Raw genomic sequence first — 23,666 nt, 5'->3', positions numbered from 1 at the left:
ACAAACATTCTATACATGTTATTCCTGGAATTTTGGATTTTTCCAAGTCCGTTTAGTAGCGGTTTATGGACTTGTCCTTTAGGAATCCGTCCAACCCCTTTTTAAACTCTGCTAAGCTAACCGCCTTCACCACTTTCTCCGGCAACGAATTCCAGAGTTTAATTACACGTTGGGTGTAATTACACGAGAGTTTAATTACACGAGGGTGGTACTTGCCTAGCAGTAGCAGAACTGTGGCAATTGCAGAAGGACTGAAGAGCATTCTAAATATCTAGGATTATTTTTACATATCAAATTTGTTTAACACTTCAAAAAAAAAAAAAAAAAAGCTTTACTGATGAAAGCTTTTCACATCCCTAACTAGTGGGCTAAGAGACAGAATTTTAATGACTCTGTATTATGATTACATTGACCCCCATAAAAAGGATTACTTTGAACTGCAATGCAGAACGTGATTATTAAGACGCTTCATGATTACTCCCCGCATGTATTAAAGCGAGCTAAAGAACATGTGATTATTTTCACGGCAATGCAACAATAGAATATTAGTGGAGTCCCCAGCTGTTCTCAGTATGATCTTTGAATAACAGAACTGTTTAACTTTGCTGAGTGGATCACTCATTACATGCCTAATTTACTAAGCTTTTTCCCATAGACTCGGCACTAGACAAAAAAAAAAGCCTTATTAAATCAGGCACATAAAGAGAAAGATCCATTCTAAACAAACTATGACAGCATCTAGTCTGCCTCTGTTTCCCATGTCCTGGAATAATGGAAATTCTTCATCTCTGGTTTCACCCCTGCTTTCCCACTTCTATCATATCTACCTGTTCTCTGTTTTCTTATTTCTCTCTCTCTCTCTCTCTCTCTGCGGGAAGCTGTTCCATGCAGGCATCATGCTTTCTCTGAACAAATAATTTACATTGCTCCACAGTCTAACCTTCATACCCTGCCTCTTTCTAAACAGAAAGCCTTACATTTTGACGTTACTCAGTATTATATATTTGAGATCATAAGTACATAAGTAAGTACATAAGTAATGCCATACTGGGAAAAGACCAAGGGTCCATCGAGCCCAGCATCCTGTCCACGACAGCGGCCAATCCAGGCCAGGTGAGCTTCCCAAACGTACAAACATTCTATACATTTTATTCCTGGAATTGTGGATTTTTCCCAAGTCCATTTAGTAGTGGTTTATGGACTTGTCCTTTAGGAAACCAGCTAACCCCTTTTAAAACTCTGCTAAGCTAACCGCCTTCACCACTTTCTCCGGCAACGAATTCCAGAGTTTAATTATGCGTTGGGTGAAGAAACATTTTCTCCGATTTGTTTTAAATTTACTACACTGTAGTTTCATCGCATGCCCCCTAGTCCTAGTATTTTTGGAAAGCGTGAACAGACGCTTCACATCCACCTGTTCCACTCCACTCATTATTTTATATACCTCTATAATGTCTCCCCTCAGCCGTCTCTTTTCCAAGTTGAAAAGCCTCCTTAGTCTTTCTTCATAGGGAAGTCGTCCCATCCCCGCTATCATTTTAGTCGCCCTTTGCTGCACCTTTTCCAATTCTACTATATCTTGTACGTCTAGCAGTGATACAGAAATGATGTCCTCTGAAGTCTTCCTCCTGACACCAGATTCTAATTTAAAGATTCTTTCAGGACCCTTATTAGCCCACTATGCTTCGGTATTCAGGACTATACCAACTTAGGGGTCCTTTTGCTACTGTGCGCTAACGGATTTAGCGCACATTAAATGCTGATGCCCGTTATATTCCTTTGGGTATCTTATCATTTAGCACGTACTAATCGATAACACACGTTAAATCTCGGAAAATGAAGTGTTAAGTGACCTGCTCAACATCACAAGGTTAGTCTGGGGTTTGAACTGGTCTTCCCCGGTTCTCAGCCCTCTATTCTAACCGTTAGGCTACTTGTTATGCTGGACCAATTCATTGCTTCTGCTGATTTGGAAGCAAGTAAACAAATCTGAAAAATGTTGCCAAGTTTATCCAGTAAGTCGAGACATACTTTCTTGACTCCAAGAAGACAAGAATGAGTATATTTAAATTTTAATTTAAATTAATTAAAAATGTATATGTTACTATTCCAGAAGATTAAGATGGCATAGAGCATAAACAATTCATACAGTGCATCATAAAAGCCATCCTTCCCTGACAGCTATTATCTTCCCGTCTAGTGAAGTTTCCATTAGGATATGACAGTGAGTGATCGGAATTCTGACAAATGTGATGAAGGGAACGTAAACAGGACGAGCACACAGAAGAATCAAGGGTTATCATCCAATTTAATTACCTCGCTAGTTACTCCCATCTCTAAATCATTTATAAATATATTAAAAAGCAGCGGTCCTAGCACAGACCCCTGAGGTACCCCACGTTAGGATTCACCGACCATGAAGGGTATCTGGTTGTCGTCGTTAGTGATGCATTGGGGCCCTCGGCTCAGTATGCGGTGGCGGCTAGGAGGGCGAGTGGAATGTTGGGTATTATTAGGAAAGGAATGGAAAACAAAAATGAGAACGTTGTTCAGAACCCTTATTTTATCATCCTGACTTTAATATTCCCTTATCTCTTGTTTGTCCTGTTTGTCTGTCCTAATTAGATTGTAAGCTCTGTCGAGCAGGGACGGTCTCTTCATGTCAGGGGAGTAGCCAAACATCCAATTTTGGGTGGGCCTGTACCCAAGATGAGTGGGCAGAAGAACCCCGCCCCGTCCCACAGGTGATTTGGTCTCTCCTTCTCTCGCCTGCAGGCCATATGGTCTCTGAAACATCCCCCATCTCCCGCATACCTTTTAAATGGCAGATTTTCACCTGCATCGAGCAGCAACTGATACATACTGCTTGCACTGGCCCCACAGCCTTCCCTCTGACATATTCCTGCCTATGCAGAAACAGGAAGTTGCATCAGTGGGAAGGCTGTGGGCCCAACATTAGTAGGCAAAGATCTGCTATTTACAAGGTATGCAGGAGGGACAGTTGTTGAGAGTTTTCAGCTGGTGGGGCTCAGGAATCCCTGCCAGCCACATCATAGGAGTGTTGCTACTAGGTGGGACTGAGCCCAAAGTGGATGGGCCTGGGCCCACCTTTGGCTACGCCACTGCTTCATGTTCAAGTGTACAGCGCTGCGTACGTCTAGTAAAACTTTAGAAATGATAAGTAGTAGTAGTAGTCTTTGGGATTCCAGAATCTTGCTACTCTGTGGAATTCTGCACAGAATCTTGCTACTGTTTGGGATTCCAGAATCTTGCTACTCTTTGTCCTTATCTCTTATTTGTCCTGTTTGTCTGTCCTAATTAGATTGTCAGCTCTGTCGAGCAGGGACTGTCTCTTCATGTTCAAGTGTACAGCGCTGCGTACAGCTAGTAGCGCTAAAGAAATGATAAGTAGTAGTAGTCTTTGGGATTCCGGAATCTTGCTACTCTTTGGGATTCTGCATAGAATTTTGCTACTCTTTGTCTGTCCTGATTAGATTGTAAGCTCTGTTGAGCAGGGACTGTCTCTTCATGTTCAAGTGTACAGCACTGCGTACGTCTAGTAGCGCTATAGAAATGATTAGTAGTAGTAGTAGTACTGTAAAATGTCACTGAATGGAAGGGCATTGGAAGAAATATGGGGAGTAATGTGTTTGTTTACTACTATTTAAATTTTATACGTTTTTTCTATAGGGCAATGTTTCTAAATGGGTTAGTTTTGTGCATATCATGACAGGAATAACTTCTGTCCTAAGCCAGAGTTTCTGGAATATGATCTCAGTCTCTTAAATTTACTGTCGACTCTTGCCATAGAACTTGCATCTTTCCAAACAGAGCTTCCCTCTGGAGTTCGTAAGATATAACATGTACAGGCGACCTTGTTTAGGTGTGCTCAGAAATTCTCTTTGAACAACCGCCATGAATAGGTTGCCTTAGCCACTTCCAGGAATAAAGTAAAATTCTGACTACAAAGCATGTCTTTAAATGTGAATAATGCTTAAAGATAACATATTTATCCTCTTCTGAACTGAAAACAACAACCATGATGGCTCTGGTTAGGACATTCCTATTAAATGATTCCAAAAAGGCAAAATTGTCTATTTATTTATTTGTTACATTTGCATCCCACATTTTCCCACCTATTTGCAGGCTCAATGTGGCTTATATAGTACTGTAGAGGCGTTCACCATCTCCGGTAGAAAGACAGTTACAAGGAGTTGTTGTGGTCGATTAAGGTCCATGTGTTCTAGACACATTATACGGTCTGTGCCAGAGCCGGTGGTAGGGAGGCGGGGCTGGTGGTTGGGAGGCGGGGATAGTGCTGGGCAGACTTATACGGTCTGTGCCCAGAAAAGCACAGGTACAAATCAAAGTAGGGTATACACAAAAAGTAGCACATATGAGTTGTCTTGTTGGGCAGACTGGATGGACCGTGCAGGTCTTTTTCTGCCGTCATCTACTATGTTACTAACCTGCTTATAATCGAACGAGAAAAACGCCCAAGTTCCGACCTAAATCGGGAGATGGACGTTTATCTCACAAAAACGAATAAAGCGGTATAATCGAAAGCCGATTTTTGGACGTTTTCAACTGCACTCCGTCGCGGATGCGGACAAAGTTGATGGGGGCGTGTCAGAGGTGTGGCGAAGGCGGAACTGGGGCGTGGTTATCTGCCGAACAAAGATGGGCGCATTTCACCGATAATGGGAAAAAAGTATGCGTTTTTAGCTAGAATTTAGGACACTTTTCCTGGACCCTGTTTTTTCACGAATAAAGCCCCAAAAAGTGCCCTAAATGACCAGATGACCACTGGAGGGAATCGGGGATGACCTCCCCTGACTCCCCCAGTGGTCACTAACCCCCTCCCACCACAAAAAAATGATGTTTCACAAATTTTTATTTTCACCCTCAAATGTCATACCCAGCTCCCTGGCAGCAGTATGCAGGTCACTGGAGGAGTTGTTAGGGGGTGCAGTGGACTTCAGGCAGGTGGACCCAGGCCCATCCCCCCTACCTGTTACAATTGTGCTGCTTAATGCTTATTAGTCGTCCAACCCCCCCAAACCCACTGTACCCACATGTAGGTGCCCCCCTTCACCCCTTAGGGCTATAGTAATGGTGTAGACTTGTGGGCAGTGGGTTTTGAGGGGGATTTGGGGGGCTCAACACACAAGGGAAGGGTGCTATGCACCTGGGAGCTCTTTTACCTGTTTTTTTGGTTTTGTAAAAGTGCCCCTAGGGTGCCCGGTTGATGTCCTGGCATGTGAGGGGGACCAGTGCACTACGAATCCTGGCCCCTCCCACGAATAAATGTCTTGGATTTATTCGTTTTTGAGCTGGGCGCTTTCATTTTCCATTATCGCTGAAAAACAAAAACGCCCAGCTCACACATTGTTGAATAAAACATGGGCGTCTATTTTTTCCCAAAATACGGTTCGGTCCGCCCCTTCATGGACCCGTTCTCGGAGATAAACGCCCATGGAGATAGGCGTTTTCGTTCAATTATGCCCCTCTATGTTACATTAGGAATCGTAGAGAGGAAGAGTTATGCAGAGTCTGTAACAAGCTTTGGTTTCATTGTGTTGCAGGGTTTAGGTATTTAGGTTGGGTTGATAGGGTATGCCTTTTTGAACAGGTTGGTTTTTAGCGGTTTCCGGAGGTTTAGGTGGTGGTACGTTGTTTTCACGGCTTTTGGTAATGCGTTCTACAGTTGTGTGCTTATGTAGGAGAAGCTGGATGCATAAGTTGATTTGTATTTGAGTCCTTTGCAGCTTGGGTAGTGGAGATTTAGGTATGTTCATGTTGTACCGATTGTGTTCCTTATTGGTAGGTCTATGAGGTCTGTCATGTAGCCTGGGGCTTCACCGTATATAATTTTATGGACCAGGGTGCAGATTTTGAAAGCAATACATTCTTTGATTGGTAGCCAATGTAGTTTTTCTCGGAGAGGTTTCGCCATCTTTGTGTTTTCAGCGGTTGGGGCTCAGGTTCTTTGGTCGTGTTGGATTTTTTGGATTAGATCCTGCATCCTTCCTGAAGCAGCTATAGCATTGGTGAAACAAGGCGCACTTGTTGAAGGATTGTATAAGAGGCTGGTACCAGGAAACGAAAGAGACTGCCGACTCACTTCTCCCCTACCGGTACTGGATTGGACTCTCTCCCATGTTCTCAAGCTAAGTACTGCTGGTTTCTACATGGGATTTAGATAAAACTTGAAGTTACCAGTTTGGTGTGGTGGAGCTAGGGGGTGGGTTTATGCAGTTTCTATTAATTACTTGAGTTTGATTCAGTCTAATGCAGTTTGGTGTTTGGTGTCCCTCATTAGGTAATTAGCAAGGAGATAAGGGCTTTTTTTTTTTAAATCACTCGATTTTCTTACTCACAGTGAGTTTTTGTGACTGATTGGTTTTTCCCCTTTACTCCTTGCTGGAACCAATGATTTTTTTTTTTTTTGTTACATTTGTACCCCGCGCTTTCCCACTCATGGCAGGCTCAATGCGGCTTACATGGGGCAATGGAGGGTTAAGTGACTTGCCCAGAGTCACAAGGAGCTGCCTGTGCCTGAAGTGGGAATCAAACTCAGTTCCTCAGTTCCCCAGGACCAAAGTCCACCACCCTAACCACTAGGCCACTCCTCCACTGTTGCTACTATTTGAGATTCTACATGGAATGTTGCTATTCCACTAGCAACATTCCATGTAGAAGTCGGCCCTTGCAGATCACCAATGTGGCCGCGCAGGCTTCTACATGGAATGTTGCTAGTGGAATAGCAAAATTCCATGTAGAATCTCCAATAGTAGCAACATTCTAGGTAGAATCTCCAATAGTATCTATTTTATTTTTGTTACATTTGTACCCTGCGCTTTCCCACTCATGGCAGGCTCAACGTGGCTTACATGGGGCAATGGAGGGATTTGGCTTCATTCCATTCTGGCAGAAAAATGTTCACGTTTTTGGGAATGCACAAGTCCCGCCCAGAACACGCCCCACTGTGACTTGGATACAGATGAACCACATAGAAAAATGTCTTTAAAAATATATATTTCAAAAATAACAATTTGGACATTTTGGCAAAAAGAAGTCCATCTGCCGCTTTGTGGGCGTTTTTCTCTTTCGAAAATGAGCCCCATAGAGAATTATCACAGTCCAGAGATGACAAAATAACAGCTTGATCCAATACTCTGAAATGTTGAGGGGAAAAAATAAAGAAGGGATTAAACATAATTGCTTCAATTTTAGCATCGATTTCTTTAACTACAGAATTAATCTGAGGTTCCATCATTAAAGATGATTCTAAAAGCACCTCCGAGACCCTGGACTTCTTATCCACTGAAAGACGGGACCCGTTCAAACAATATAATCTGAACTGGTTTAGAACTCTGATTAATAGCAAACCATAGTAGCTTAGTTTTACCAGCATTCAGTTTTAAGTGATATTGAACAGATCAGCTTTTAATCTTATCAATAGCAGGCGTCAGCTTTCCCATTAACAAATTAAAGTTCTCATTTATAGAGAACAATACAAATATATCATCTGCATATGAAAACATCCACTCACCTAACTCAGCATAACAGTACTCAATGAGGTCATAAAAATATTGTAAAGCAAAGGAGAAATAGGTGATCCCTGAAGGACTCCACAGGGAGAGACCCAAAAGGGGGATGAGCAGTTGGTGTGAGGCGGGGAGAATCTGATAGGTAAGGACGGGGAGAGGGATCTTGGGGTGATAGTATCTGAGGATCTGAAGGCGACGAAACAGTGTGACAAGGCGGTGGCCGTAGCTAGAAGGTTGTTAGGCTGTATAGAGAGAGGTGTGACCAGCAGAAGAAAGGGGGTGTTGATGCCCCTGTATAAGTCGTTGGTGAGGCCCCACCTGGAGTATTGTGTTCAGTTTTGGAGGCCGTACCTTGCGAAGGATGTAAAAAGAATTGAAGCGGTGCAAAGAAAAGCTACGAGAATGGTAAGGGATTTGCGTTACAAGACATATGAGCAGAGACTTGATGACCTGAACATGTATACTCTGGAAGAAAGGAGAAACAGGGGTGATATGATACAGATGTTCAAATATTTGAAAAGTATAAATCCGCAAACAAACCTTTTCTGGAGGTGCCAAGGCGGTAGAACAAGAGGACATGAAATGAGATTGAAGGGGGGGCAGACTCAAGAAAAATGTCAGGAAGTATTTTTTCACGGAGAGAGTAGTGGATGCTTGGAATGCCCTCCCGCGGGAGGTGGTGGAAATAAAAACGGTAACAGAATTCAAACATGCTTGGGATAAACATAAAGGAATCCTGTTCAGAAGGAATGGATCCTAAGGAGCTTAGCCGAGATTGGGTGGCAGAGCCGGTGGCGGGAGGCGGGGATAGTGCTGGGCAGACTTATACGGTCTGTGCCAGAGCTGGTGGTGGGAGGCGGGGCTGGTGGTTGGGAGGTGGGGATAGTGCTGGGCAGACTTACACGGTCTGTGCTCTGAAAAGGACAGATACAAATCAAGGTCAGGTATACACAAAAAGTAGCACATATGAGTTTATCTTGTTGGGCAGACTGGATGGACCGTGCAGGTCTTTTTCTGCCGTCATTTACTATGTTACTATGTTGTCATTCCTGACCATATATTGTCTATTCCCAGGAATCCATCAAACCATTTTAGTACATTCCCCATGTCCAAATCCCTCTAATCTATTCAGTAACAGGTCTACGGCATCAAATGTAGCGGAAACATCGAACTGCAGTCGGACCATTTGATTTGCCTTCCTCAATTGTGATTGAACAGTTAGTTGACTTTAATGCAATTAGCAGTGTCTCTGTACTGTGAAACCTACTGAACCCATGTTGAGATGATTACAGTCTGTCTGATTGCGGAATAAATTCTGAAAGCTGAGAAACCACAATAAACTCAATAAGCTTAGTTAAAAAAAAAATGAATGCTTGTGAGCAGTCTAAACCTGACGTTTCTGATAAGTCCAGTCCTGTGGCTTTTGGAATAGGTATCAGGACAATATAACCAAATGAAGGGGAAAACCAACCAGATCTAAGAAAGTGACGCTGAAAATTCTGATATGAGCTGATAAGTGGGACCCTAGGAGCCAACTTTTCAAAATGATTGGGGGTGCTGATTTTTTTTTGACAGGTGGTGCATTCCCCCCTCCCCTGTCCCCCTTCTCTCCCCCATCTTCTCTCCCCTCTCCTCTCCCCTCCCCATCCCCCTCCTCCATTCCAGGCCCCCTCCCTCTCCTCCAAGTTCCAAGCCCCCCTCCCTGTCCTCAGAGTTCCACGCCCCCACTTTCGTCTGAGTGCCAGTCCCAACCCCAGCCCGACCTCTTCTCCCACAACAGTCCTCCGCCCTTACCTTCCTGCGTGATGCCCAGAATTTAAAACTCATCTTACCTCGGGATCCCGGTGGCAGCAGTGAAAGGCGAGCAGGTTCGGTGCTTCAGCCTTCCCTTTTCTTTCAATTCTGGTCCTGCCCTCATTTCCTGTTTCCACAAGGGCAGGACCAGAGCTGAGAGAGAAGGGAAGGCTGAAGTGCCGAGCCTACTCGCCTTTCACTGCTGCCGCCGGGACCCCAAGGTAAGATGAGTTTTAAATTCTGGGTGTCATGCAGGAAGGCGAGGGAGGAGGACTGTGGAGGGAGAAGAGGGCGGGCAGGTCGTGCTGGCTGGGAACTTCTGGCAGGTCAAAATATTGGGGGTGCTCGAGCCAGGGGCATAGCCAGACAACAGATTTTGGGTGAGCCTAGGCAAGAAAAGGGTGGGCACCAAGTGTTCTCTCCCCATCACCACCAAAAATATATCTCAGCTGGCAGGAAAATGCTTCTTTCCACCTTGGCAGTCTGCAGCAGGCAGGCGATGAAAACTGAGCATGCACAGGTGCCGGTATCATTAGCATTTTCATTACCATCAGGGGGGAAGCCTTCAGCTGACGGAGCTTGGGATCCCCACTAGCTATCACTAAACATGTGCTACTGTTGGGTGGGCCTAAGCTCTGAGTGGGTGGGCCCCAGCCCTCCCAGGCCCACCTGTGGCAACGCCACTGGCTCGAGCAGATACATCCTGCTAATTATCTGCCCTTTCTCTTCCTAAATGCTCCCTTAAGGTTTCTCCCCCTTGGAAAACCACAAATACAATGGGAATTTAAACAGAGGAGAACACTAGATCAGAAAATCAGGCAGAGGGCACAAAGCTCAGTTACGTTTGTGTAACTCAAATTTATTCTGAATTTCACATATATCAGAAGGCTCAATAAATTATTTTTTCTTCCTTATTTCTTACTTTGAGGTTGCAATTGGCTTAGGGGCCCTTTTACTAAGCCGCGTAGGCGCCTACGCTTGCCCAATGTGTGCCAAAAAGGACTTAACACTCAGTTACCGCATGGCCATTGCGGTAATTTCATTTTTGGCACACGTAGGTCATTACTGCCCAGTTACCGCATGAGTCTTTACCGCTAGGTCAATGGCTGGTGGTAAGGTCTCAGACCCAAAATGGACGCGCGGCAATTTTCATTTTGCCGCACGTCCATTTTGGGCAAAAAAAAAGGCCTTTCTTACAGGCGAGCTAAAAAAAAATGGATCAGTGTGCACCCAAAACCCGCGCCTGTACTACCGGAAGCCATTTTTCAGCGCACCTTTGTAAAAGGACCCCTTCATTTTATTTCTCTGAACATTGTTCCAGATTAAATAACAGACTTAAAATCCTTGACAAACCATAATTTATTTCTTCCAAATGCAAAGCATACACAGAAAAATACCTGCTCGTTGCTTTCTTAGGGCCTTGTGTACTAAGGTGCGTTAGCATTTTTAATGCGCCTATAATTAGCATGTGCGCTAAACGTGTAGGCGCCTATAGGGATATTGTAGACATGTACACGGTTAACGCGCGTTAAAAACGCTACCGCGCCTACAATGCGGCTTAGTAAATAGGGCCCTTAGATTTTCTTCTTTTTTTTCTGTATTAGATGTTTTTATTGAGGTTTTCAATAACACAACAAAGAAAAGAGAGAAAGGAAAAAAAAAAATCAACTTATACAAAACAATGCTACACAGGAAGCTGAGATCAAACATTAGGCAATACAATTAGACAGCTGATTGCAGAAAGAGGTCGAGAGTTTTCCATTTCTGAGAACCATAATGAGACCCAGGGATAGCAGGCACTGAAAGCTGCTCCTATTTCTTGTACAATAAGACCCAATTCCACCGAAGAATGACATTGACTGGAGAGTTGTCTTTCTAATGCGATATTATTAATTTCAACGCAATAGAGACCATAAGTACATAAGTATTGCCATACTGGGAAAGACCAAAGGTCCATCAAGCCCAGCATCCGGTTTCCAACAGTGGCCAATCCAGGTCACAAATACCTGGCAAGATCCCAAAAAAGTACAAAACATTTTATACTGCTTATCCCAGAAATAGCGGATTTTCCCCAAGTCCATTTAATAATGGTCTATGGACTTTTCCTTTAGGAAGCTGTCCAAACCTTTTTTAAACTCCGCTAAGCTAAACACCTTTACCACATTCTCTGCCAAGAAGACAAAAGCATTTTATCTCTCTCTGCAAATAGAAATGGGGTACAAATTGACTTCCAGATGACATGCTTTGGTAGAAAAGAGTCCTGAAACCCCAAAATCCTTTGCAACTTATCCCGAACATCTGCCCAGAACAATACCAAATTTGGACATTCTAGCAAAAGGTGCATAGGAGTTCCTGTGGTTTGCTTACAGGACCAACATAAATCGCAGCTTGAAGACCCAGACAATTTGCTTTTTCTAGGTGTCCAAAGGGCCCTTAGATTTTCAACTTAGAAATGTCCATGACTGTTTTATTGAACTGAATATGAAACATTATCTCATCATAAAGTAATTAAATATGAACGAAAACACCAGGGTTCTTACCAGTTATGTTACAGTAGACATGAAAGGGTACAAGTGGTCCACTTCCATCTGAATCTATATAGAAAAAGCCTGAGGTTTTCCCCATGTGTCTGTATATTTCACACGACTGTTGGTAGATAGCTGAAATAGGTAAGGCACAGATGGAACCAAAAAATGAGATACAGAAAATCAGAGAAACATATAATATACGCCTAAGATGTATTTTTCTGAATCGAGATATGCTGGTTATCCTTATTTTGTAGTTTAGATAGCAAAGAATTTAACTGTTATGGTCGCATTCAAGTTTTGCATAACAACATAAGAAAAGCTATGCTGAGGCATACCAAGGTCTTTCTGGTCTAGCGTCCTGTCTCTAGCAGTGGCTGATCAAGATAAAAATTATCCAGCAAATAACAAAATTGTAGATCTATTTTTCATAGCTCATTGGGAAAAGAGGAGGAAAAATAACCTCGTGTAAATGTGAGCGACAAACAAAAAAGTGAGGTAAACTCAAGGAGGATATCTAGAAGTCTTTAATGTAAACAGAATAAAAACAACCCGACAAGGCTGTGTTTCGGCACAAAGGCCTGCCTCAGGGGTCAGGTGTATCTCTTGTGTTATGGCGGGGAAGCTTAACTCAAGAGTAAAGTCAAAATTATGGCTGTTGAACCTCTGTAAAATCCTCAGTAGAGAAGACACTGGGCTGCAAACACCATCTGATCGGCAAACGTCAGATATGTAAATTATGCAAATGCAGGTCAGACGGTGTTTGCAGCCCAGTGTCTTCTCTACTGAGGATTTTATAGAGGTTCAATAGCCATAATTCTGACTTTTACTCTTGAGTTAAGCTTTCCCACCATAATACAAGAGATACATTTGACCCCTGAGGCAGGCCTTTGTGCCGAAACACGGCCGTGTTGGGTCGTTTTTATGCTGTTTACATTAAAGACGTCTTAATATCCTCCTTGAGTTTACCTCACTTCTCTGTTCATCTCTCATAGCTCATTTCCAGGGATTACTAATGTCTCTCCCAGGTCTATCTGGCTAATAATAAGCTATGGACTTTTCCTCCAGGAACATGTCCAAACCTCTTTTGAATCCTGCTATGTTAGTCCCCGTGATCCCATTTTCTGGTAACACATTACACAGTATTATTATACACTGCAGGAAAACTAAGGGGCCTATATTTAAAGACTCTTACCTAGTTTGTTTGTTTATTTATTTATTACATTTGTATCCCACATTTTCCCACCTATTTGCAGGCTCAATGTGGCTTACGTAGTACCGTAAAGGCGTTCGCCAATTCCGGTATGAACAAATACAGTAATGTTGTGGTAGAATAAGGTTCGTGTGTACAGACACATTAGGGAATCGTAGAGAGGAAGAGTTATGTCCATTATATGACCTTCATAAGGAGAGTATTGTGGCTCCCTATACTTCAAGACCTGTACATATCCATTTGGTCAACTCCTAATTCAGTTAGACCAACTAAACGAAATTCAGATAATAAATATTGAGTGTAGGAAGTTTTAGGACATAGCAAGCAACAATTGTCTCACATTTCTTTGATAGTCAAGTCTGCAATGAGGAAGAACAAAACATCTAAAGACCGTCTGCCTTATTCTCCAAACAAGGACCTTAAATCTACTGACTTAATGGGTAAAAGAATGAACCAAAATTCCATGCTCGCGGCTCACATTGCAGTGCATAATTATCATTATGTACAATATTTACGCTGCTAAGTAAATAAATATGCACACATTTCAATAAAGTGTAATACAGAATTTTGAATGCAAGTGTTTGATAACGCTAAGCAGGCTTGGGATTTGAAATAGCTTAGCGCTTATAAGAGATCCGATAGCCTGGTTTATAAAGTTTATCTGATGCATTCACATTCATCCTTGTTTGCTATTATTCCATGCTAGCTGAGCTCTCTTTACTTCTGTTAAACTAAATAATTGCCAACCAAAGAGATATTGAATGGTACAAACCAGATAGTGCCACTAAATATTTCCTCTGGCCACCTTAGCACTATCCCTCCGATATTCAGCTGACCGCACTTTAACTGCCTGCCACTGGCGTTCAACCTGGATATTCAATGCCAGGCAATTTTTGGCGACTGGCATTGAATATCCAGGTTTTTCAGTGCTGGCCAGGACATAGTCGGTTAAGTCGATATTCAGACTTAACCAGCTATGGCTTAGCAAGCAAGATAGGCCTGCTTCTTACGCAACCTTTCTTGCCCGTTAAGCTTGGCCAGTTAAGTTCCGAATATCTGGGATTTAACCAGCGGTGCCCCCAGAACACCCCCAAAATCGTCTGCCTTTTTTACAGCGCTAACCGGGCATTTTCAGCGTCGATAACCTGTTAAATGCCAATTAAAATGACCAAGTTATTCTCCAAGATGTGAGTGAACCGGTCAACAGCATTTCCCGGCCGGTTAACTCGTTTTCAACATCTGCTGGTATTTGGCCAGTGGTGGGGCAGTCCATGAGCGGATCTTGGGCAGATTTGGAGGTTATCCACTTTACCGCTCCCCAGTACCTCTTCACTCTTGTCTCTCCCTACGTCCCCCCTCGGGTACTCCATTCTGTGGATAAATCTCTCTTGTCTGTCCCTTTCTCCTCTACTGCTAATTCCAGACTTCGTTCCTTTCATCTCGCTGCACCTCATGCCTGGAATAGACTTCCCGAGCCTGTGCGTCTAGCCCCGCCTTTGGACGTTTTCAAATCCAGGCTAAAAGCCCTCCTCTTTAATGCTGCTTTTGACTCCTAAGAGCTACTCACATGGCCTGTACACTCTTATCCCCACCTCTTTAATTCTCTTACCTCTTAGTTGTTCTGTCTGTTTGTCTGTCCTATTTAGATTGTGAGCTCTTTGAGCAGGGACTGTCTTTTCATGTATGGTGTACAGCACTGCATATGCCTTGTAGCGCTATAGAAGTGATAAGTAGTAGTAATGTAGAAGCCTGCCCTTGCAGATCAGCAACGCGGCCGCACAGGCTTCTGTTTCTATGAGTCTGACGTCCTGCACGTACGTGCAGGACGTCAGACTCACAGAAACAGAAGCCTGCGCGACTGCGTTGCTGATTTGCAAGGGCAGGCTTCTAGATGGAATGTTGCTAGTGGAGGAGTAGCCTAGTGGTTAGTGCAGTGGAACATGGGATGTTGTTACTATTTGAGATTCTAGAATGTTGCTATTACTTGAGATTCTACATGGAATGTTGCTACGATTGGAGATTCTGTTGCTACTATTTGAGATTCTACATGGAATGTTGCTATTCCACTAGCAACATTCCATTTTTAGATTGTGAGCTCTTTGAGCAGGGACTGTCTTTTCATGTATGGTGTACAGCGCTGCGTATGCCTTGTAGCACTATAGAAGTGATAAGTAGTAGTAGTATCCTGTTAGCGGCCATATTTGAACCACTAACAGGATAGCAAACTAGGTTACTATAGGAGAGTAAAAAGGCTCCCTTAACTTTATACCGATTGCTATTTTGTTAGCAGTCCGAATATAGCAGGTATGAGTATCCGTGTGAATATCAAGTTTTATTTTAACTACAGCAGCCAGCATTTTTCAAACAGTAACTTTCAATAATCAGTTTTCAATCTACTGGTCATCAGTTTCATGGAATGCCCTCTTGGTTTTATGTAGTTTGAAAGACAGAACGACTGTTCCTTATTTAAGCTATTTCATTCCAGTTGTAATCAAACATATAAATGGCAAGTGACCGACTCACCTGCAAATGCGCAGCAGAGGCTTTCCCTCTCTGTCCCGCCCTCGCGTCAAGATGTGATGATGTCACGTCAGAGGGCGGAACAGAGAGGGTAACAGAGTCGGACTGTCGGACGCTGCCGCCTGGAAACGAACATCGCGCGCACCAACTTCCACCCCCCCATCCCCGCCGCCGCTCCCGCCCCCCTCCGTATCGGGCCCCCTGCACTGACCTGATAGCGCCTCTCACCTCCGTGTGGAAGCACTGCAGGCAGCAGAATGATCTGCTGCTGCCTGCAGCGCTTTCACAAGGAGGTGGGAGGCGCTGTCAGGTCAGTGCAGGGGGCCCGGCAGAGAGGGGGGAGGGAGCGGCGGCGAGGAGGGTAGCTGGAAATCTCGCCCGTTTTAACGGTCTTAACGGCTTGTATTATAATATTCTATCATATCCCCTCTTAAAGCCCTAACCTGTGTAGTCTTTTTTTTTTACATAAGGGAACCTGCTATATGTCTTTTGAGATGGGGCAACCACAGTGGTGTGCTGGTAAATGTTTAACAACAGGCTCTCTCCCCGGTCCCCCTCTGCACCCCCCGTCCCCCTCTGCGCCCCCCCCGTCCCCCTCTGCAGCCCCCCTGTCCCCCTCTGCGCCCCCCCGTCCCCCTCTGCGCCCCCATCCCCCTCTGTGGCCCCCCCGTCCCCCTCTGTGCCCCCCCGTCCCCCTCTGCGCCCCCCCCACCAATTGCAGAGCTAGCTATAGCCGGGGAGAGAGCTTGGGGGGGGGGGGGCAATGCATTACTCTCACAAAGGAAAAAAAAGATTTTGAATGCTCCCAGGTTCCAATGTAATTTATGTGGGATAAAATGCCATAAGTAAATAAATAGATAGATACCGTATTTTTCGGACTATGACACACTTTTTTCCCCCAAAATTTGGGAGGAAAATGGGGGGGTGCGTCTTATAGTCCGAAGGTAGCGAGTTTTGGATCGCCCTCCCCTACTTACGTGACGCGATGTTCCCTGGTGGTCTAGTGACGTCGGGGCAGGAAAGAGCCCCCTCTTTCCTGCCCAGCGCGCTTCTCTCCGTGCTCCTGACTGCTTCCTGACGGTCTCGGCGAGATTCTCGGCGGCCATTTTGAATCTCTCCGAGACCGTCAGGAAGCAGTCAGGAGCACGGAGAGCAGCGCGCTGGGCAGGAAAGAGGGGGCTCTTTCCTGCCCCGACGTCACTAGACCACCAGGGAACATCACGTCACGTAAGTAGGGGAGGGCGATCCAAAACTCGAACAAGACGCACCGGAGCACCTAGGTTTTAGAGGAGGGAAAAAGGAAAAATTTTTTTTCCTATTTCCCTCCTCTAAAACCTAGGTGCGTCTTATGGTCCGGTGCGTCTTATAGTCCGAAAAATACGGTAGATAGAAACTGAATGTTGAGCACCTGATTCTCATAACATGACATCTGTTTTAGTGGTCCTTTACCAGGAGAAAAAAATCTCTGCATGTATATAACACTTGCTAGGGTGTCCCTATAACCAGTCCCTCCAAATGACACACAGATTACGATTTATAACAAATTACTAGTCTACTTATAAAAATTATACTTTCTCTAGTACATCTGTATGCTGCACAAGATGGTTGGCATGTTTGAAAATATAAATGACGTTATATAAAAATGCTACCAACAATTAAGCACAACAATGCACTTGCAGCAGCTCATATGATATCCGATCTGATCCACTCCGGCTCCCTCCACGCTCCCTCCATCTCCCATCCCAGACTCATGCTTTCTGCAACTCCTTTGGCTCCATCCTCTCTGCTGGCGTCACGACTCCCTCTCTCCTGATGATCTGCTCTCTCTGACTCTGGGAGCGGATCGGAAGGGGACCTGTCACACCATCCATCTGGCGTCTGTCTCCGAGCTGGGGCACAGGCCAGGCCGTTTGAAGGGAGGCCGGGGGGCACGGAGACCACTGCTGATGGCAATGAGTGGAGAGCCAGTCACTCAGAAAAGGCCGCGGCGTAATTAGTTATTTTTAAAGCAGTGTTGGTATACGTTGACAGTGAACAGACTGCTTTGGCCAATCCCAGGGGCTTTCCTTCAGCTTGCCCCACCCACGAGGGCTTAGGAGGGGCCCCGGGATTGGCTGAAACAGTCTGTTCCTATTTCCTGCCGATGTGTACCAGTACTGTTTTTAAGAGATGAAGCGCCCCGCGCGGCCGGCAAGAGGCAAGGAGGTGCGGGGGGGGGGGGGGGGCAAAACCTGAGCACAGAAAGTGGGGGGGTGCAAAAGATGCCTAAAAGCCACAGACATAGGGGAGGAGGATGCCGATACCAGGAGGGTATCCGAGCCCAAATTTTGGGAGCCGGTTGTTAAAGTAGCTACTTTAACAACCGGCTCGCAAAATTCTTAAAAATTTAACAACCGGCTCTTGCGAGCCGTCTCCAGCACACCACTGGGCAACCAGAACTGCAAACAATATTCAGGATTCATTTACACCAAGCAGCTAAACAGAGGCATAATAATATTCTCAATTTTCTTCTCCATTTCCTTCCAAATAACCCTTAACATTCTAAAAACTTTTTTTTTTTTGTTGCAGTTGCAGAACATGACTGAATATTTCAATATACTGTCTGCCATGACTCTAAGATCTTTTTCTTGGGTGATAATTGCTAAGTCAAAACCCAAACAAAAAAAACAGCACCACGGGCCTTTAAAAATGGAACACAGTTCTTTAATGAATGAGCCTTGACAAAAAAAGACCCGACACGGGCGACAAAAAAAGACCCGACACGGGCATTGAAGAACTGTGCTCCATTTTTAAAGGCCCGTGGTGCTGTTTTTTTTTGTTTGGACTTTAGTTTGTACTTTGTTCCCTCTCTTTTGTTACATCTAAGTCAAAACCCAGCATTTTGTAGCTGTAATTGAGATTACTTTTTTCCTATGTGCCTCACACTGCACTTGCCTACATTAAAGGCCATCTCCCATTCCCATGCCCACTCTTCAAGTTTTGATAGATCGTTCTGTAAATCCTCATAATCCCGTTCCATTTTAACAACTTTGAATAATGTTGTGCCATCTATAAATCTGATCCCCTTACTCATCAGATTATTTATGAATAGGTTACACATCAAAGATCCTAGTACAGACCCTCAGGGCATTCCATTAGTGACCCTTTCTAATAATTTAGTCCTATTCTGATTTAGCCAGTTTGCAATTCCCATGGCTCATTAAGGTGCTGATTTTAGAAGTCCTGTTCATGTTTTAGATGTCCAAATGCCTATTTTAAAAAGCCAGGATATGACTGAAACTGATGTATGTCCATATGGCAAAAGGGCATGGTCTGGGCATGTTTGGGGTAGGGCATAGGTGGGCATAAAACATGGAAGTCCATGTATTAGGCGGGGAGAGTCTGATAGGTACGGATGGGGAGAGGGATCTTGGGTGATAGTATCTGAAGATTTGAAGGCGACGAAACAGTGTGACAAGGCGGTGGCCGTAGTTAGAAGGTTGTTAGGCTGTATAGAGAGAGGTGTGACCAGCAGAAGAAAGGGGGTGTTGATGCCCCTGTATAAGTCGTTGGTGAGGCCCCACCTGGAGTATTGTGTTCAGTTTTGGAGGCCGTACCTTGCGAAGGATGTAAAAAGAATTGAAGCGGTGCAAAGAAAAGCTACGAGAATGGTATGGGATTTGCATTACAAGACGTATGAGGAGAGACTTGCTGAACTAAACATGTATACTCTGGAGGAAAGGAGAAACAGGGGTGATATGATACAGACGTTCAAATATTTGAAAGGTATTAATCTGCAAACAAACCTTTTCCGGAGTTGCGAAGGCGGTAGAACGAGAGGACATGAAATGGGATTGAAGGGGGGGCAGACTCAAGAAAAATGTCAGGAAGTATTGTTTCACGGAGAGAGTACTGGATGCTTGGCATGCCCTCCCGCGGGAGGTGGTGGAAATGAAAAGGGTAACGAAATTCAAGCATGCGTGGGATAAGCATAAAGGAATCCTGTGCCGAAGGAATGGATCATCAGGAGCTTAGTCGAGATCGGGTGGCAGAGCCGGTGGTGGGAGGCAGGGCTGGTGGTTAGGAGGCAGGGATAGTGCTGGGCAGACTTATACGGTCTGTGCCAGAGCTGGTGGTAGGAGATGGGACTGGTGGTTGGGAGGCGGGGATAGTGCTGGGCAGACTTATACAGTCTGTGCCAGAGTTGGTGGTGGGAGGCGGGGATAGTGCTGGGCAGACTTATACGGTCTGTGCCCTGAAGAGCACAAGTACAATTCAAAGTAGGGTATACACAAAAAGTAGCATATATGAGTTATCTTGTTGGGCAGACTGGATGGACCATGCAGGTCTTTTTCTGCCGTCATCTACTATGTTACTATCTAAAAGGGGAAGGAATGCCCATGTCTAGAAAGATGGGCATCTGTATTTAGACCTGCCACTTGGAACGTCCAGGGGACCCTTGTTGGAAGAGTCAGGAACTGTTTGCACTTACCCTGTGTTATCTGTAAACTTAAGAGTATGTTGGGAGTGAGGGGGGGGGGGGGGGGGTGGTAGTTGATGAGGCTTTGGACTTGCAGAATACAGAGAGTAAGTGCAAAGCCTTTGTGGTACATGCAGGAAGTGTGACCAGCATCTGCCCAGCATGTACTGCACAGGGCATGCTGAGCCTTCATTGCCATCCACAGTGAGGTGGTGCACCCGGGCACCCCCAAAACTCATGTCCTCCCTTCTGGCTGTCCGCTCTGGCAAGTCCAAAGCCTCATGAACCACCATCTCCCCTCATCCCTATCATATTCTTAAGTTTCAAATTTATGCAAAGACTTTCTATCCTGACCATTGAATAAATGTCTGAGCAGCTTATAATCTAATTAAAAAGAATATAGATATAAGAAATTAATATCAACAACAAAGTTTAAGGAAGGGGGAGAACCAGTGGTGTGCTGGAGCAGGCTCTCACAGGCTCTCGAGAGCCGTTTGTTAAGAATTTTGGGAGCCGGTTCTCCATGGCTACTTTAACAAATGGATCCCAAAATGTGGGCTTGGGCCCCTCCTGAATTCTCTTTCACTTTGCTGGCGAGAGAGAGCCCCCTGTTAACAATTTACCAGCACACCCCTGTGGAGAACTATAATTTCAAAGAGAGAAGAGGGGGAGGGAACAGTCCAGCTTCTCATCTAGCAAGTTACACAATCAGATGTAAGTATCAGTGAAAAGGAATGTTTTTAAAATCAACCTTAAATTGTGGAAGGGATGTTTGGAGTCTCAGATGCTGTGGTAGTAGATTCACCGGCCTCCCACTTAGCCTTCTCTTCAATCAGTCCAAAACTCTGCTGCGCAACTCATTTTCCGCCAGAGTCGCTATGCTCACATTAGCCCTCTCCTCAAGTCACTTCACTGGCTCCCTATCCATTTCCGCATTCAATTCAAACTTCTCTTACTATAAGTGCATTCACTCTGCCGCTCCCCAGTACCTCCCCACTCTTGTCTCTCCCTACACGCCCCCCTCGGGCACTCCGTTCTGTAGATAAATCTCTCTTATCTGTCCCCTTCTCCACTACTGCTAATTCCAGACTCCGTTCCTTTTACCTCGCTGCACCTCACACCTGGAATAGACTTCCCGAGCCTGTACGTCTAGCCCCGTCTTTGCCCATTTTCAAATCCAGGCTACAAGCCCACCTCTTTAACGCTGCTTTTGACTCCTAACCACTACTCACTTGCCCTGTACCCTTTTATCCCCACCTCTTTTATTCCCTTACCTCTTAATTGTTCTGTCTGTCTGTCCTATTTAGATTGTGAACTCTTTGAGCAGGGACTGTCTTTTCATCTATGGTGTTCAGCGCTGCGTATGCCTTGTAGCGCTATAGAAGTGATAAGTAGTAGTAGTATTAGTAAATAGATGAACCTAAATGCAATAGAACACTCGCTGAAATAGAATACCTATGCCCCACCCATGTGAATGTGTTTTTTGCAGTTACCCGCTAGAACACTTAAGTGACCTGTTATAGAATAGAGCTTAAGTGTACTAAGGGGCCTGTTAACAAAGGCATGCCCAAAAGCGGCTTGTGGTATTGTGGGCACATGTATTGGATGTGTGCTGGACCATTTCTCCACAGTGTCTGGAAAAAAAGATTTTTTTTTTTTTTTGGGGGGGGGGGAGCTGGGAAATGGACATGCGGCAAAATGAAAACCAACGCACGTCTATTTATGGCCTGAGCCCTTAATGCCACCCATTGACTTAGCAGTAAGGGCTCACATGTTACCTGCACGGTAACTGTCCAGTGTGCACCAACTGCCGATTACCACAGGGAACGTCCCCACAGTAGAAAATAGAAAATTATTTTCTACCGTGTGTTTTCAGCGTGTGCCAAAGTCAGAATTACCGCCAGGTGTATGTGCTTGCAAGGCAGTAATGATTTGACACATTTCATGCGCATAGGCCCTTACATACTTTTGTAAAAGGGCCTCTTAGGCACCTAACGGCCATTTCATTCCCCTTTTAGTGCAAGGGACTCAAGTACAAATCAATTTACGGATCCAGCTTCTCCTATATAAGCACACAACTATGGAACGCATTACCGAAAGCCATAAAGACAACGCAGGATCACCTCAATTTCCGGAAATCACTGAAGACCGATCTATTCGAAAAGGCATACACTACTGATCCAACTTAAGTAACTGAACTCAGCAACACAACGAAGCCATAACCTGCAATGAACAATATATCAGTCTTCTCCTCTTGATTCTCTAATGTTCTGTAACCACATCACTCTGTGTTTGTTTCATCACCGGAGGTGGCTAACACCTCACAGTACTATCCAGCTTATAATCGAACGAGAAAAACGCCCAAGTTCCGACCTAAATCGGGAGATGGGCGTTTTTCTCACAAAAACAAATAAAGCGGTATAATCGAAAGCCGAACTTTGGACGCTTTCAACTGCACTCCGTCGCGGATGCGGACAAAGTTGATGGGGGCGTGTCGGAGGCGTGGTGAAGGCGGAACTGGGGCGTGGTTATCACCCGAACAGAGATGGGCGCCTTTCGCCGATAATGGATGCGTTTGTAGCTAGAATTTAGGGCACTTTTCCTGGACCCTGTTTTTTCACGAATAAGGCCCCAAAAAGTGCCCTAAATGACCAGATGACCCCCAGAGGGAGTCGGGGATGACCTCCCCTGACTCCCCCAGTGGTCACTAACCCCCTCCCACCACAAAAAAATGATGTTTCACAACTTTTTACTTTCACCCTCAAATGTCATACCCTCCTCCCAAGCAGCAGTATGCAGGTCCCTGGAGCAGTTGTTAGGGGGTGCAGTGGACGTCAGGCAGGTGGACCCAGGCCCATCCCCCCCTACCTGTTACAATTGTGCTGCTTAATGCTTAGTCGTCCAACCCCCCCAAACCCACTGTACCCACATGTAGGTGCCCCCCTTCACCTCTTAGGGCTATAGTAATGGTGTAGACTTGTGGGCAGTGGGTTTTGAGGGGGATTTGGGGGGCTCAACACCCAAGGGAAGGGTGCTATGCACCTGGGAGCTCTTTTACCTTTTTTTTTGTTTTTGTACAAGTGCCCCCTAGGGTGCCCGGTTGGTGTCCTGGAATGTGAGGGGGACCAGTGCACTATGAATCCTGGCCCCTCCCACGAACAAATGCCTTGGATTTATTCGTTTTTGAGCTGGGCGATTTCATTTTCCATTATCGCTGAAAAGCAAAAACGCCCAGCTCACACCTTGGCGAATAAAACATGGGCGTCTATTTGTTTTTGAAAATACGGTTCACTCCGCCCCTTCACGGACCCGTTCTCGGAGATAAACGCCCATGGAGATAGGCGTTTCTGGTCGATTATGCCCCTCTATGTAAGCCACATTGAGTCTGCAAAGAGGTGGGAAAATGTGGGGTGCAAATGCAACAAATAAATAAATAAATAAATAAACTTTTGGCACACTATACAGAATTAGGAGGATACTATTTTCTGTTTGCTAAAGTTGTTTCTTTTTCTGCAGGTTTTGTTTTTGACTTCTAGAAGCTTCAGGAATTCAAATTGCTGCCCCCCCCCCCTTTTCCCTAAAACATACTTATTGTCCTAGAA

General features: G+C 44.9%; 1 protein-coding gene across 4 annotated transcripts in view; it reads right to left on the bottom strand.

Moving 5' to 3' along the window:
• The window catches only part of CNTNAP5 (contactin associated protein like 5), a 531,488-nt gene that overhangs the window by 249,849 nt on the left and 257,973 nt on the right, over positions 1-23,666 (bottom strand). For all 4 annotated transcript variants that reach the window (XM_030209381.1, XM_030209382.1, XM_030209384.1 and 1 more), the window contains one exon: positions 11,888-12,007. In XM_030209381.1, the coding sequence (XP_030065241.1) occupies positions 11,888-12,007 (120 nt within the window). The remainder of the gene's footprint in view (positions 1-11,887; positions 12,008-23,666) is intronic.

Source organism: Microcaecilia unicolor, chromosome 7, assembly GCF_901765095.1.
Source record: "Microcaecilia unicolor chromosome 7, aMicUni1.1, whole genome shotgun sequence".
In the NCBI taxonomy this organism is placed as follows: Eukaryota; Metazoa; Chordata; class Amphibia; order Gymnophiona; family Siphonopidae; genus Microcaecilia; species Microcaecilia unicolor.
Note: the sequence above shows the minus strand (reverse complement) of the source record. Positions and strands in the feature narration are given on the sequence as shown.